The 17502-nt window shown below is 36.3% G+C and overlaps 1 protein-coding gene across 1 annotated transcript in view; it reads left to right on the forward strand.

Moving 5' to 3' along the window:
• ADSS1 (adenylosuccinate synthase 1) overlaps positions 1-16626 on the forward strand; it is a 30907-nt gene extending 14281 nt beyond the window's left edge. The window contains exons 2-13 of the mRNA XM_074820889.1: positions 238-340; positions 1774-1836; positions 2613-2663; positions 3004-3070; positions 4230-4337; positions 4694-4775; positions 5733-5859; positions 7055-7209; positions 8405-8529; positions 10505-10602; positions 11731-11880; positions 13280-16626. Of these exons, the coding sequence (XP_074676990.1) occupies positions 238-340; positions 1774-1836; positions 2613-2663; positions 3004-3070; positions 4230-4337; positions 4694-4775; positions 5733-5859; positions 7055-7209; positions 8405-8529; positions 10505-10602; positions 11731-11880; positions 13280-13332 (1182 nt within the window). The 3' untranslated portion in view covers positions 13333-16626. The remainder of the gene's footprint in view (positions 1-237; positions 341-1773; positions 1837-2612; positions 2664-3003; positions 3071-4229; positions 4338-4693; positions 4776-5732; positions 5860-7054; positions 7210-8404; positions 8530-10504; positions 10603-11730; positions 11881-13279) is intronic.
• The last annotated feature ends 876 nt before the right edge of the window (positions 16627-17502 follow it).

Genomic DNA, 17502 nt, shown 5'->3' on the forward strand with positions numbered 1-17502 from the left:
GTGGTATCATTCTGCTTTGCAATTCCACACAGTCCTGCTGCAATCCTTCAGTCCCCCAATTGTCTTGTCTGGCCCTTTTTACAATAATACAGCATCTCAAGAAACTGTAAGGTGGAGAAAGCGGTGACTTAAGACATGAATGTATAAATAAAAAAAGATGATCTTGTCAAATCATCTGCTGAGAGTTTAGGATGGTGGTATAAGACCATTAATCTTCAGTGTTTCTTTCTGTTGCAGGGTGGGAATAACGCAGGCCATACGGTGGTTGTTGATGGGAAAGAATATGATTTTCACCTATTTCCTAGTGGCATTATTAATCCAAAGGCAATTTCTTTTATTGGTAAGACAATTTTGGAACTTATTAAATAAAATAACATTACATGGAGGGTAGCTGCAACTATATTTTATAGTAGCAAGCAAAGAAAAACATACAGGTGACTGTCAGTCGAATTTGCTTTAGCTTCACCTGTTCTGAGTTTTATTTCACTCCTATTTTAACATCAAGAGTTATTCTACTTTCAGTATCAGTTTAGTTTCTACTACTAGGAAATTGAAAGTAAGAACCCACTCTTTCTATCATGTTGGTCTTTCTTATACTTTATGGTACAAGTTTGGATCCCACCCTCTACTTGTACACTTCTTTTATAGTTTCAGAAATATATATGCTCTTCTTTGAGGACATAAACCCCAGCACTTATATTATTTATTTAATCTATCTCAGGCATCTCTTTACTGAGTTTTCAGAAATAGGCCCTAGGATATAGGGGTCTGCTTGGAAGGTTATCATCCAGCCTCCTTTTTGTTCACATTACCAGCTGTTCAAGGTGATGTAAAGATATTCAATGCAGATGGCATCCTAAAAAAGTTTGCGTTGCTTATTGGACATTAAGCTCGTATTTAAGTGGTAGGCAAGTTTAAGCCTTTTACTTGTCCAAAATTATTATTCTTTCTGACAGGAAGAAATGCTTACAGAATGTGCAAGAAATGAGTGTAAGTTTTAGTGAGTCATGGAGTTTCAGTTTTGTTCCATTTGATAATTTCTGAATGGATGATTGAAATACATGAAACATTTTTTTCTCTCTACTAAATATGGTGGATTATCTGGTTTTCCAATTCACTCCCTTGTTAGTTAGTAAAGACTATAACTTAAGTTATCCTAAATTTAGGTTGAGACAGGCTCTTGCATAGATTTCTGATGTTCCCAAGAAGGAAGCAGCAGCTGTTTCCAGCCCACTACATCACTAATCCTCCACGTCCCATCAGTAATGCTCTGTATTGCTTGTAGATTCTATATTGTAGCTCAAAAGCAGGGAGGAGGCATTGCTAATGTATTATAGCACTAGTTTGAGCTGAGTTTAAAACATATATGTGAATATTGAAGAAAATTTAAATATTGTCACACAGGCTTGTCAGTATTGTAAGGCCGTGGACTTCTTTGAGCTTTTAGCAGTGAACAATTGAGGCTGAAGTCGTGGTACAAAGTCCGCCACAAACAAAGACAAGAATCCGCTTACCTCAGCTGGCTTCGGAGCAGGCCTAGCATTCACATCTGAAACAAGCAAGCTCTGGTTTTTCTGATTTTTGCAGGCTTGTAGCTGCTTAACCAAAATCAGCATTTATCCAAAAAGTTCTCCAGATCACTTTGTGAGAAATGTGAGAAACTTAGTCTTACTTTTTAAATAAAATTTCAGACAGCAAGTGTTTACATGCCTTACATCCCAAGAATGAGTATTTTATTTCTTGGTTTAAAATAAATCATTTATATTCCCAAAGGTAATGGAGTGGTTATACATTTACCAGGCCTGTTTGAAGAAGCTGAAAAGAATGAAAAGAAAGGTTTGTATCAAGTAATTTTTAACCTTTCTTTATATGGGCAACCAGGTTGAGGGGTTTTTTAAGCCTTTGTTTCTGACCGTAAATATTCAGTGCAATAGCATTCTGGATTTTAAATAATGAGGAAAACAGCATTTAAGATGTTGACTTGTGTGTAGTCTTCAGACAGATTTTCAAAAACAATCTTTTCATGGGTTTTCAGGACGTTTTATGGAATTTGATACCACATTAGGTAGAAAATAAAATCCTAAAGTATGTGGCAAAACTCCCTTTGACCTCAAACTGAGATGATTTAACCCAGAGTTTCTGTGTCCCTATTTCTGTGCCCAAGTATAAACTCTGTTGGTTCTGCTTTGAGCAAGGCTTTGGACCAGATGACCTAAGGTCTCTTACATCTTAAATTGTTTTATGATTCTGTATATATAAATTCTCTATTTTCTGAGGCACGAATGGAGTTTAAGTGATTTATCATCTAGTGGTTAAACAAGAATCTTTTCTTAAAATAAGAATTGCATGTAAGTCACAGCATTCTGGCATTAAGAAGTGAATACCTTTGTCCATACCAAAATGAGAAGGCTGAAAAAGTAAAAAATGACAGAAGTTTGTTAACAAAAACAGTGCTGATATCTGACATTCACTTATGTTTTATCCATTTTGTCTACAGTCTTCTTAACAAGAAGCTATATAAACTAGAAGACATAGAAAAACCAAAAGCAAATCTCAAAAGTTTGACCAATCAGTGCAGCTGAAATTCTACCTTTCTTTATATCTTCTGATAGGTTTAAAAGATTGGGAGAAAAGACTGATTATATCAGATAGAGCACATATAGGTAAGTGGTGATTGAAGGAGAGGGAAAAAACTCACGAATGATTGCTTAGCTCATGGTGCTGAACTACATAATTACTGCACAGAGCAGTCATGTATTTGATCTAACACAGCTTCTTTATATGTTGTGTATCTGAAGCGTAATAATGGAATTTGTATCTGCTAAAGTGATGTTTTACATGTTTTCAGTGTTTAAGGAATGCTGGCTTTGTTTTCACATGAGGAAGCCTGTGCACTGTCAATGATAACAAAGGCAATTTGTCTTGAAATTGTGGATGTCTGTGATTTAAAGAATATTTTTCTCCTTTGGTCTTCCACTATGTCAATTTGATTTTCCGTTGCAGTGTTTGACTTTCACCAGGCAGTAGATGGGCTCCAGGAAGTGCAACGTCAAGCACAAGAAGGAAAAAAGTAAATATTTTCAGCACCTTCATTTCATTAATAGTTTGCAAATTTGAAAAATTGGTGTAATTTTGGAAAACAGAAATGCAGTGTATCTCTAAAGGGCCTTGCTGATGTTACTAATTCTGTGACTCTGTTCTGCTCCAGTGAACAAACTCTGAGGTATTACTGAAAAGGCAGGGTATGAATTCTTACATATTTCTATTTTCCAGTTCTCTGCAATGTATAGAGACATCTTGAAATTCCTACCAAGTCCTCAAAACTCATTTTCATTAAAATTATTGTTTCCAGTCCAGTTTGATATCGGACTAGTGATGCTCTTTTGAATCAAGCCCAAAATGTTGGCACAATTAGGTTCCACACTTGTAATTGTTTATTGTATATTCACTTACACTTCATGGACATACTCGCTTCTATTTTATTTTCAGTCTTAGACTTTAGCACAGTATGTAACTATTCATACTTCATTATTCTGGTTTCTGAGAGAACAAAGGTTTATATGAATACACTGTAATTTTCTCTCTGTTTATTTGGTTTTGATCCCATTGGACAATTTCAGACAAACTTTACATACAAATAGAGATCTCAAAATTACTGCATTTCTAAAATGCACGTGAAAATAGGCATGTGGGTAGGGAAACAGTTTCATTTTTATCGTCATCAAGGTAAAGGCTGCAGCGACAGTTTGTAGGGACAGAGCTAGTATGAACAATGCCAAAGCCATAGGAAACCAGTTTGATCACTCACAGAACTGGTTGTTGTTTACAACTATAGACAGTCCTGCAACTGTGAAAATGTGAAAATGACATTTGTTTCCTATTGTGGTAAGGAATGTGGTAGCACCACAGGATAGTATAGTAACCATTGTTACTGTATAATATATGTATATACACACACATATATGTATATAAACACACATAGTTTCAGCCAAGCTTGTCTCAGTCAGACTCAAGGCTTAATGCTTTACTGCATACCATGAATCTTAGCAATATTGATGCAAATCCACTGAAACATGAAAATTGCTATATATTTATTATTATAGAACTTTAGTCTTCTTTTTGTCTCAGATCTTCAGCCCAGTATATGGTGTATTGAAGAGCTTTAACGAACTTACTTAGCATAAAGCAGATTTTTCCATCTGTTTATACGTTTGGGGGGTTTCTTTTAGTATTGGCACAACAAAGAAAGGGATTGGACCAACATATTCTTCCAAAGCTGCACGAACAGGCCTTCGAATTTGTGACCTCCTTTCTGACTTTGATGAATTTTCTTCAAGGTACAACTATTTTCATTTCTAAATATTATGTTAGAGTGATACATTTTGGCTGACAGATTTGCTTTTAAGGGAGATGTTTTTAAATATGTGTCTGAATTTTGTATATAAATTGTCTAGAAGGAAAAGAAAACTGGAAAGAATGTGTGTGTATGTTTCCTGTACTTCAGAGTTTCTCATCACTTAAATTGTGATGTTGTACATTGGGAAATGCACTGGTTGAGGTATTGAAGTGCTGAGTATTTTCTCCCTATAGCTCTCAGTATATCCTGTGTATAATATAAACTGAGTTCTTGCCAAAGGTTCCGTGAACAGTAACTCAGGGTGTTCTTCATAGATATGATTTCAATATTTTATAGATTTAAGAATCTGGCACAACAATACAAGTCAATGTTTCCCACACTGGACATAGATATAGAAGGACAATTGAAAAAGCTAAAGGTAAGTATTTAATACTTGTAATATTTGTTCAGTTTGAGGGGAGGTATAGAAGAAAACAGTAATTTTTATTTTAGTTAAAAAAGTAAAAATTAAGTATACCAGAACTACTACTTATTAAACTACTTTAAATTAAAAATGCATCTCTTCATTATTATAAAACCTTTTAATAAGCAGTAGCTATGCTTTGTAATATAATGTTTTCTTATTGTATTAAAATAAATTTTGTGGATTATTTAATTCTCCTATAATATTTTACTTTTTTGACGTAAAATAACTGTTGTGTTAAAGTAGCCAAGAGAATACAAGGTGACACAGCAGTCTCCAGTCATAACTGATGTAGTCTGTCTGAGAGACTTCCATGCTTACCAAAGAATTGTTTGCGGAAGCTGTGTTTCAAGATCCTGGTATTACAAGAGAAATGTCTTTTTATAAATAAATTCAGAAGAGCTACTGGTAAAACATCTTTTTTCATGAATATGTAAGAAAAGATGATGATAAAAAAATCTCTTACCTTTCCCACATTTTGTCTGGTACTTGTTCAGAGCTGACACCCTATCTTTAAAGATACTTTTTAATATTCATGAGTAGTGACTTTTTTTCTTTTGGAGCTTGCACTATTTCTAAGTCCTACTCTCAGTGTGTCTAGACTATAGACACACTATATAGAGACTGTATCAACGAAATAAGTAGGTATACAACATCTCTGTGAATAGAAATGGTACAGAAATTATGGCATTAGAATGCCATAACAAGTCATGTTTTCTTATGTGAGTGGTTCAGTACGTTGATTTGTTTTCAGTGGAATATAAGCTAATGATTGTATTTTTCAGGTAAAATGCAGTTACTGAAGCTGATGCGTTAGGGTTATCCATATGTTTTGTGCTTCAAAAGTGAACACAGTGTTCCCTGCTTCCAGCCATTGTCTGGGGAAGCTGACATTTCTACTCAAATTTGCAGGGATATGCCGAAAAAATAAGACCCATGGTTCGAGATGGTGTGTATTTTATGTATGAAGCTCTTCATGGCTCCCCAAAGAAGATTCTTGTTGAAGGAGCCAATGCAGCATTACTTGATATTGACTTTGGTAAGTTAAATTCTAAACTCAATTTAAGTCCCAAGAGATAAGTTTTATTTTGATTTGTGTTTATATCAGCTTTGCAAACAGCAGGAAAATAGCGAAACAAAATAGTCTTTCCTTTAACAGGAACAGATTTCCCTAAAGTAAAGCACAGTAAGCCAGAGATTGTATCATTAACAGGATTAAGTGCTTAAGAGTTTAGATATTGATTTTTACTGAAGTTTATTCCAGTGGAGTTGAAATTTCACTCCAGATATTCTTGTCTTTATTGCTTCTAAATGTGTGTGCACATTGCCATACATTTCAGGCACCCACTGCAGTGCTGCTGAGAATTCCTCTGCAGTGGAGGGAGGATTAAACTGGTGCGGATAACTTGTAAGTCTAGCTTCTTCAGTTGATCTCTGCTCTGCTCTCTTACCAAAAGTCTAATTAAACCACTTAGGTGTCCATGAAGATGAAATGAAGAACTGGAGAGATTCTCCAATCCAGAGTCACAGTGTAGAAATCATGTATAACCTCTGAAGAGTTGGAACATTTGCTGCAGATACTCAGAGCTACTCGTGTAGAGCACTGGGAATGTCAGACTGTGACCTTCACACCAGGCTCTCCGTGGATGTAGTGGAAAGACTTTGTGTTACACAGGACAGTGAAAAAAGCTTTAGCCAGCAGCAACATCCTATAATAGATCCAGTGCCTAATGGAAGTAGTGCTGAGATGCTTTTAAATTTCTCCCTTGTGGGCAATCCTCAGTGAAAGTTGCAAAGGGTGAATACAGAAAATCTTACACATTGCAACAGATAGCACGTGCTTGATAACTTCTCAAGTATAATAAAGTAGTGTATTTTCTTGTCTGTGTGAACTTCTTGCTCACTAATAACTTGCTTATACGAATTGCCAGGATGAGTCAGCTATTTGAGTGCAAAAAATGCTTCATTTTGGGGGGTTTCTGTGGAGCTTTAGAAATCCAAATACATTCACTACTGGAGGAAGCAATTTGTGGAAGAATAGTTTAATTTGTTCTCTTAAAAGCAAAATGGGGTCATGTAGTAAGAAGAATTTTCCCTGCTCTTTGGCTGCTATTTCAGTTTAGCTTTAAAGCCAAACACACAGGTGAAAATCTCCTTTCAACTCATAAAGGAAAATCAGCTTTTGTTTCTTACCATTGCTGAAATAGGGTTGTGCTGTTGTGTTTTTCTGACAGGAACGTATCCTTTCGTGACTTCATCGAACTGCACCATAGGTGGTGTATGCACCGGACTTGGTGTTCCTCCCCAGCACGTTGGTGATGTGTACGGTGTGGTGAAGGCGTATACTACTCGGGTGGGAATTGGAGCCTTCCCCACTGAGCAGATTAATGTAGGTTTAATGTTACGAAATACAATATATACAGTTGCCAAAAAAGAAGGTCAATGGAATGGAGTAAGGGTAACCCTATGATAAATAAGCACCATAATACTAATGCCAAGCAATTGCACTCACGGAGGGGAGAACTACATTATAATCTTAATGTATTTTTCTTCAGAAGAGAGAAACATGAGTGTGCTGATGATGTATTACAGTGACAACACTTCTGTGTAATGAATGATGTGAAAACAGATTTCATTTTTTTATCTAATACTGTTAGGTGCCTTTCAGTGGTGAGTGTTTGTGAGACTGGAACTGTCAGCGCATCACAGGAAAGCTTCAATTACAAGATAAAACTTCTGAGCTCAACAGCCTGTGTTGTGTGTGATTTCTAGAACAAATGTGGTGTGTGCATCAGCCAGTCATGCACAAATTGATCAATAAAAAGAAGGGGAGACATTTTGATCCTTTTAAACTCTCTGTTGTATTTTCATTATCAAGAAACTAGAAAGCTCAGGGTATTGATTATAAGCTATGCCCACAGCAGTCTCTAGGTCAGTGATCCGAATCTAATTTAAGGATTTAGTCCCTAAAATCCTTTCTCTAATGGCTCAAGTGAATTGGTGATATCCTTTAGTTTTATGAATCATAAGCGTAAAATTTCTTTTGTCTTTATTTTTAACACATCGTAAACACTGCCAGCCCAAAGGGAACAGTTGGCAGTCTCATATTATGATAGAACCTAAGAGCCCTAGGCATGGTCAAGGAGTTGGTTGACCTAGACATTGTACAAGCATTGAACTTGTCCTAAGTCTTTACAGTCTTTCCCCCCAAAACCGTAGATGCCAAAAAACCAAATGAAGAAAGTAAATGCAAACAAAATTAAAAACAGGGCTGAATTATCAAGGAAATCTTCCTATCAGAGGAAGAAAAATGTCTCCTTGGAACTTGAAATAGTCATGTTAAATAAGTATTTTAGAAATGCTGGCAATTGAAATACAAAAATCCTGTGCACAAGGGGCTTTATTCTCTTCCTAATAAAACATTAGTCCCCTCCTAATAAAACAACGTTTTTCCTTTTTCTCCTACAAAAAGTCTTGGAATTGAACGACTATGTTTTTCTTGCTGTTCCTCTGTATTTGTTTATATTTGTTTTCCCACTATTTTTCAGTGAAATACCATTAGGATTCTTTCTGTCTTCTTGTAGGAAATCGGAGATCTTTTACAGTCCCGTGGCCATGAATGGGGAGTAACTACAGGCAGAAAGAGACGCTGTGGCTGGTTAGATCTTGTCATTTTGAAATATGCTCATATGATCAACGGATTCACTGCGTAAGCATCACAGATTTTGCGCTACATTTGGAAGTGATAATTTTGTGCTTCGCAGAATAAATATGTAGGTAACATTAATATAAGTCCAGTAAAGTGTTACGTTTTAAGCAATAAAGTAATTCACAATAGGCAACTGAGAATTGTCTTAATGCTAATAATAATCTAATTCCTTTGACTTTTTGTTTTCAAATCAAGTGATTTTACAACATCATAGCAGTGATTTTTCTATATATGTTTTCCCTTTGCTTACATGAGATGGCCAATGTAGATTGGATCAACGTATGAGTTTTCTAACAGTTTGTTCTAGTGTTCTTGATCCAGTGCTTTCACGCTGAATTACACTGGGATCTAAAACCCACTGGTTCTGACCTTTGGTTGACTCTAGGGGATCATATCTGTAGGACCAGTTCTGCATCATTTGGAACCACTACCTCTTGAAGTGAAATAAGGGGGATGATACAAAGGGTACAGCAACTGGCACAACTTTCATTCCAGTCCTGACAGGTTCATTTATTTACAAAGGTGTAGCCTAATATTGTATTATCAAATCTGCTTTTAATGGACTGAATTTTATTTTCTTTGGGACTGAGCAGCTTACTTGGTTGATAAATTATTTTATAATTCAAAATATTTATTAAATTGACATTTTAAAGGAAAAGTGGCTGTTTAAAGGAACTGTTCAAGACCATAATGCCATCAAGCTAGCTTATGTCTGATGCTAAAATGCTAGTAACTGTCACAAGCCATTAATTTATAACTATCAATCTGTATTTTCAGAAAAAGTTGCAAAAGTTTCATTACAGTTTTGTTCGTATGAAGTGTAGACTTGCTCATGGATTCATGCAAACTTGTTAATATATGCAAACATGTAACCCCAGGCATTTTAATATATTATAAACTGAGACTTAATATTGTTTATGCTACTAATGTTAAAAATGAACAATGAGCTTCGTTCATTAATTTATGAGAAGGGTTTTAAAAATTTTTTTACTTTGATTTAGATTTCGCTTCAACTTACACAGCTCTAGTTTATGTGGAAATAGTATTAGGAAGGCGTTATGTTTCCTTCCATTTCAGTTCTGTACAATTACTGCATTTCTGTCAACAAAACTCTCATCTCTGGTAACAGTGACAGTTAAAAAACATGGGGAGCTAAAAACTTGAAGTTGAAGAACTGGCTCTATGCCGCTTCTTTAACAAAAGGTCTTTTAACTTAATCATTGTGTTCATCATATACTTACTGAGCACATATAGCATGGGCTTTTATGCACGTACCTGTCTAAATCTTTTTTTTTTTTTTACCGAGTAAGGTCTGGCATATTCTTTCTAGAGAATTTGACTAGTTTTAAAATGCAGTTTTATTCTGATCAGTGAATACTATGGTGTTGTCTTGAGGTTCCATTTTTGTGTTCCAGTGTTGTCATTCAAAAGATGAAAAAGGTTCATTAAACTGACAACCCTGATAGCACAGCCCAGGTACTGAAAGTCAGCCTGGGACCTTTCCTACTGAACTGTATACATGATTTTAGTAGCCATATTACGCTTGTGAAGTCTGTTTTAAAAGTGCGATTTAGTAAATAAGTCTTGTCTTATAGATGTGAATCAGTAAGAGTAACAGAAATAATCACTAGTAGTGACAAAGTGATATCCTGTCATACACACCCAAACAGGGTCCAGTAAGTGCCACTTTACACAGCCTGCATTTTCATGCACTGAACTGAACACTGTGCACCTGTATGAGTAGCCAAGCGTTTGGAAATGTGTCTTAGTAATTCAGTCATGTATTCATCATCCCAGAGGTGTGAATTCAATTAATAATGTTCATAGTTTAACGTATTTGTGTAGTTCTGCTTGCTGGGTTGCCTGAGCTGGATTTGTGAATACAAAACTCGAAAGGATAAAAAGAGATGGGTGGAAGGTATTGAAGAGGAGATTCATCATGTGTGTAACTCCTAACTGGTGTTTTTCTGTACAGTTTGGCATTAACAAAGCTGGATATTCTTGACGTCCTTGATGAAATTAAAATTGGTGTTGCTTACAAATTGGGTGGAAAAAGAATTCCGTATTTCCCAGGTATGTTGTTAAATATCTGTATTCATTTTTCTCTTTCCTACCTGTTAAGTCATACCTGTTGGGAAAGACTCTTTGCTTTTTAAAATCAAGCTTAATTGCTTTTTCACTAGACCTTCTGTAGAAATCTGCAGAACTGTAGTATCAGTATAAAGACTGCTGTATCAGTACATTAACATTTTCCATTCACCTTGCATCTCTCTGTATGGTGACAAATTCAGACCAAATGAAATCTGGTGTTAGGACCTCTCTGTCTTGTCCCATTAAATTATTTTTTTTTTATTGGCAACACCGGGGATCTGAAAGTCGGCAAGACTCAAGTCAGTGACTGTGTATCATTGGCAATAACCTTTAATAAAGTAAACTAAAAATAAAAGCAGTGCTTAGCAGTGAGAAAATGAGACTTATACAAGCAGAATAAAGCTTCTTACGGTATACTGTCATATAACTGTAAGTAACAGCAGCATCGGTGTAGTTAATAAAAATATATATTGCCTCTCAATATGATCCATGTTAAAACTTTTAAGATGTAATAATATGTAATTTTCTTATGTTAATGATGTTTTCAAGATACTGGTAACAGTCTGTGCCAAGATGAGGGATTTGTTCTGTTGAGATGTGGGAGCTTTCCCACCACTGATGGTAGTTCCTGGCTGTGGACACGGTGAGAATTCCAGTGGGGGAAAGCTTGCAGACTATTAAGTTTTTAGCAAACCTGATTTAACCCTGTTCCATAAAGATAAAAGCATTTGAGACAGTAGTGCCTTGTCTGCAAGAGGACCTCTATTTGATTATGTGCAAATCTGAACCAAAAAGTGGAACTACTGTAAACTTAAGATAATTTGTTTCCTCAAAAATATTACTGTAGTCTTCTGACAACATGAGTGCATCTACAGTTTTTAGAAAAGTAAACTGCATTCCTGGATCCTCTTGAATCAGAGTTATCTTCCTAAGTAACAGAAATTAATCTAAATTAACAATGAATGAATGAACCAACCAGTAGAAATACTGTTTTTTTCATATATCATATTTTAAATGTTGTCAGAAGACTTTCTTGGTCAGGAACCATAGGTGTGTTCTTTTAAGGTGGAGCAGCTAAAATCAACTGTGACAAAACTTATTCTCCCACAGCTAATCAGGAGATACTACAGAAGGTGGAAGTAGAGTATGAAACAATGCCTGGGTGGAAGACTGACACAACTGGTGCACGAAAATGGGAGGACCTCCCACCCAAGGCCCAGAATTACATCCGCTGTGTGGAAAACCATGTTGGAGTGCCAGGTAAATCTTTCTGTAGCTGTACATATGAGGATGCCACAGCAGGGCGTCTTGATTTGGGTAGGAGGCAATGAAGGTACCTGTGGTTGGACTGAGGATGGTAAATGACAGCTTGCAAAGGGTGGTCTTTTGCAGGCAGCTCTGTAGTGTTGCAGAGAGCTCCAAGCTGCTGCTGACAAGGATTTAACCAGAGGAGAGGTAAACGTGTATTGTTCTGGGCAAACGGCCGCTGCCCGTCAATGAAGGCTTAGGGATCTGTGTACCATGCTTCAGCGCATAGTTAGTCTAATGTCCTAATCTCTTCCTTTCACTTCTTGCACTGCATCCCTGTTTGAATATAGACTTCTCTTTTTTTTTTTTAATTTTTATTTTCCCCTCTCACCCCCCACTTCCATACTTACCCATATAAGGAGATGTATTGCATAATGGAGACAAGACTGTTTAGCGCAGTTCTGCCACTTTGGGAAAATTAGAATCTTAACATGATAAATCTCCAAACATTAAGCCCTCCAGTTTTCTTCAAATCTAGTTGCTAGAGCTCTCGAGGTGCCAAGACCTAGGTATGGCATCAGTGGTGGAGTTTGGAAGGGAATTTCCACAGCAGCAAACTTAAAAAGCTGGCATGTGTGCTTTGTTTTCCATAAAACACCTCAAAGGTTACATTTTGGGAGTATGGGCTAGTTACAACTGTGGCAATTCAGTATTGTTCATGGATTAGGAAGCATCTCGTACAGAGCCTGAAACTCAATGACTGTCCTGTGTGAGGTCATGGACACAGATGTGGGTGATGGGATATGTAAATAAAGCTCCCCTTACTTTATTTCTCAGTGTGAAGGCAGGGTGCCTTACTGGGTTTGGCTAAAGGAGACCTACCTACAGTCAATTCTCTATGTATCCATGAGCAACAAAAACTAGTGGAACAATTATATGGTATTTGGGTGGCTGCTCACACTGGGTAGTGTTTTTAATTGCAGCCTTACATTTAATAATATTATAGCATGTGTGCATCGCTATCTCCTGGTCCACAGCAGGAAAACTTCACAGTCTGGCAGAGCTCTCGCTTCCTCTCTGCAGGGGTTTAGCTAGACATCCTATCACTCAAGACAATAACAGTTAAACCTGTAACAAGCATCCTTGACCTTCTGTTAGGCCTTCCATCTACAATACTTTGTGTTTATGGTATAATTATTTCATGCTTTCAGACTTCAATATATTGCACTTCTAGTCTGGTAATGCAGCAGGAGTAAAGCAATTTTTGACAGTAAAACTGCCTAGCATTGTGTTTCAGCACAAAGTTGGCCAGTTTGTAGTGAAGTGTGATGAAAGGTGAAAGTTATTCCAGTTCATTGATTATGATATTTGCACGCAGTAATTGTTCTAATAAATGTGTTTTCCTCCCTAGTTAAATGGGTCGGAGTTGGAAAATCAAGAGAATCGATGATCCAGCTATTCTAAACAAATGAAGAACTTCAGTGATGAGAAGCACAATTTAGTGTTCATCTGTTCCTTACTGCTTCCTCTTAAATGGAGATGCTATTTAAAACCAACATGTTCTTCTAGGAATTGAATAGAAACAAAACATATATTCTGTATTATAACATTTTCTTTATCTTTAAGTTCTCAGTAAATTCAAGTGTAAAATCTCCTTGGTGGTCATCATCAAAAAAAATTCATAAAAGTATTCTTAACAAAATAAGGAGAAAATATTTTTTTAAATTTGAGCCATGTTACTATTTGAAAGTATTTTACATCCATATAGAGTTATTTCTTCTTGCTGAAACCAGTATTAAAGCCTTTTCCAGTACTTACTGGGTAACTTTAGAATTGTGAAGCTTGGATTTGTTCTTCAACTTCAAATGTTAAGATGTCTATGTATCTGAGTTGACATTAATAAGACAGATACAGTGTACTTAAATTGGTTGGATTATACAGCTTTTCAGTTTCTAAAATATGGTGAAGTTAGGTATTTTTGACTGCACAAAACAAACACAATTATCTATAATTTTTATATAATTATTTTTTAATAGCCCACTAAAATGAATGGAGAGCAGCTAAAATATTTTTATCACAGAGCCTATTCTAATAACTGAGATAACATCTGTAGAGGGGCCAAACTGGAGAAAGTTGACCTGTCTAATAATTTTTTCAAACACCCTGTGTACTAACAGACAATCCCTGGGGAGACTGTCCAGCATGCAGTCTTTATTTTATGCGGTAGGGAAGGAGTGAGTGAAGGTGGAAGGAAGAGAGTCCTCAGGGTACAAAACACATGGGGAGAGTGGAGCTGAGACAGCACGCTGTGTTTTCTCAGTGAACCTGAGACATTTCTTCCTGCTAGTGCAGTGATTGTAATTTCCAAAGTTTTACTGTAGTTCTCTGCTGAGGAACTTGGGACTTGCGGCCCTGTAAGGCACACTCGCTTCCACAGCTCCTAGGTTTCCAAGAATAAATCAATGCATGACTTAATGATGACTGCTGCAGTATTTACACCCCTCACACATTTTGACCTTCCTCAGCAAAATGTAATACCTATTTATAGACGGGGATGACATGTGGCAGCCAGGGTTGGGACATGTAGAAGCCGTGGAGAGGTCCCAGAATCTTGAAGGATACACTTGGATTTCTTTGTGGATCTTCTAATTTATAATGGTTATACATCAAGAGCTCTCAAAAAAGGCCTACCTCTTGTAGAGGAAAAAGAATACTGTAGAAACTGAGTTATTCCCTAACTGTGGAATTTTCCTAGTAAATGTTCCTTTTCTATATATGTCTCAGAGAGCTCTAATGGTATTTTTGTATCATTCCCAGGGGCTGTGGAAATGGCATCACAACCCCAGTAATGCCATTATGTAGTGTGTGAAAATATCCCTTTTCTGAGATAACTCCAAGGATACAAAATGATGACATTCTTTGTATCAGAGATGGGGAAAAAGAAAAACCTAGCCAGACTATCTTGTCATACAAATCCCCTTTGTTTTTTCTTGCTCAATTTTAAATAATGGCTAATGTTCAAACCCATTTGTGTCAGGAAGCAATTACGGAAGTACTGGTACAAGCACATAGCAAGCTCTAAATTTAGCTATTTATGGAGGTATTGCTGCTTGTAAGGCAGAATTCTTACACCCTCCAGCTGCAGTGCATTCTCTTTGGACCCCAGTTCGTCACAGACTTTGGCTTTATGCCACAAGCAAATACCCTTTATCTCTAAAACAGAAAAAAACAAAGAGAGCCCAAAGCCATGAATCCTTAATTCACCTACAACTCTTTTGTTGATCTTTGACAAATTGTTTAATCTCCCTGCTGCTGTTTTTGCAATCTGTAAAATGGCAATTAAGAATTCACCCTCACCAATTTTGCACTGTTTTTTGGAGGTCTGTGGGTCGAGCCCTGCAGTCCTTGCTCTGACGTTGATGAGGAAACTCAACCCATAGTATTTATGGGTGTTCTAATGAAAGAGCAGTGAGATTTCTGACCTCATTTAATGTTTGCAAAGCACTTCTGAAAGGTGCTTGGTAAGTGCTAATTATTACAAGCACTGTGAAATGTGCCTCATTTATATGAGGTAATTTAAGCATAACAGATCCTTGGAGGTACAGTAATTAAGTTTTGTTTTCACATGGCTTAACCTTGTGACATTTGCCTACTGGATGATCTAGACCTGTTCCTTTTCTTGGCCCCATCTTCATCAGTGCGTTTGTGCTTGGAGGTTGCCGCTATATTTAAGCTTTGGTTGATTTATAAGTAAAGTCCACAATGACTAACAAGCCACTCGGTGTGCTGAATAACGATTAAATGATCAACTCTAAATGAAGTATTTGGCATATTGAAAAATTAGGTTTTATACCTTAATTTTCACAGGATTACTTTCTCTTGTTCACCTAATCTTTTTATTTTCCATGAAGTAATTTTTCCATTAAGTCTCTGTTAGATCCACATTGCCCATCTTTGCATTCAAGGATTCATCAGAAACCCAGTGATGTTGTCAATGGGCATGATGTAACAGGCAATTATCCTGTGACTTACTCTGTTACCGTAAAAATAATATCATGCATTTCATTTCATAGCATGGATTTTTTTAAATTAAAGTTCTGCTCCTATTGAATTTCATATGTGTTGTCATTGAGTTAAATGTGGCTAAGTTCAGGCTTTTATCAAAAAGCTCTTTAATCTACTGACACAATACTTAATAAGAACGTTTTTATGTAAATTTGCTTTCATTTTGGCCGTTTCCCATGTGTATTATTTTGTATTGTTTGGCATTTCATTTTAATAACAATCACTGTGATGAATTTAATTTCTTCTTTCTCAGCCAAATGCAATAATAATGACAAACTGGTTGATGCATCATCCTGTTAGATATCTGGATGGAAGAATAAGAGTGAATGTCTACCAAAATGGCATGATTTGTGGTAAAGATTATAGTTTTTTAAAAGTAGCAATTACTGATTCAGTCATGCACATTAATGTATTTGATATTTTCTCACACCCTTACAATATGGCCTTCATAGTCAGGTGTATGCTTCCTAACACATGCAGTATAGGATTTTTAAGCTTTTGTCATGTTTAATTTGGCTATATATGGTCTTACAGTTCTGGCATAATGCACTTTATAAAAGGAAAGAAAATTAAGCATTTCCATAGTAATGTGCAAACTATACTTACACCTTATGCAGATTTTTTTCAGATGAATTTTGGATCCACACCTGTTCATTTTGTCCTGAAAGACACATTAAAACCAATTTAAAGTAACAGTGCTTGGTCTCTATTTATCTCTCTTTTTTTTTTTTTTAACACAATACACTTCATACAGAAACCTGGTTCCATATTTCATGGATTTAAAAAAATAATTAGCAGCATTATTGAATAAATGGATATTTTCTTTAAATCCATGAATTCTGAGTGTTTGACCTTTTTTTACATATTCTATAAACTGTCACACTTTCCCACTTACAAACTGAGCAGAATCCACCTTTACCACTGGGGATTCATGGGTAGTCCTCTTTAGTTAGCTCACCTGAGTGAACAATGGTTTTACGAAGTAAAAAAGAATTTTCTAATATATGCAAAAATGTTCTTGCTATACCAGCTGGCTCAGAACAACTGCCGTGAACTTCATATAGTTCTCTATCAACAGCACCCTGTGAGAAAGGCAAAGTAGATACTGGCTCAGATAAATACCACCTCTAAAACATGAGTGGGCTTCAGATAAGTACTGTTAGGGCTTTCAGAAGCCCTTATAGAAATCACTCTTTTTCTCATATGTTTGAAAAGGAGCCTGGAACAGCAGGTGAGTGAACTGAATGACAGCAGGTTAATACACAGTTAAGGGTAATGTCTGAGAGCATATGAGAACTGCTCTGCTAGTCAACTAGTGTTGCTTCATTTCCTTTGTATCAGTTATATATATAAATTTATGTAGAATGGTCTTTGGTAGCCAAAGCATCTGAAGCAGTTTCATCTAACTCTATGTGATGCTGGCAATGCTCAAGGGGAAAAAAAAAAAAACAAAAAACAAAACAACTGAGGGAGTCTCTCTTTGCTGAAATTACCCACTGGGAAAACACTGGTTTGTTACTGGTCCATCTGTTGTCTGTTCCCTGGAGATCTGAGTCTTATGATTGAGAG

The sequence above is a fragment of the Strix aluco genome, chromosome 4 (genome assembly GCF_031877795.1).
Source record: "Strix aluco isolate bStrAlu1 chromosome 4, bStrAlu1.hap1, whole genome shotgun sequence".
In the NCBI taxonomy this organism is placed as follows: Eukaryota; Metazoa; Chordata; class Aves; order Strigiformes; family Strigidae; genus Strix; species Strix aluco.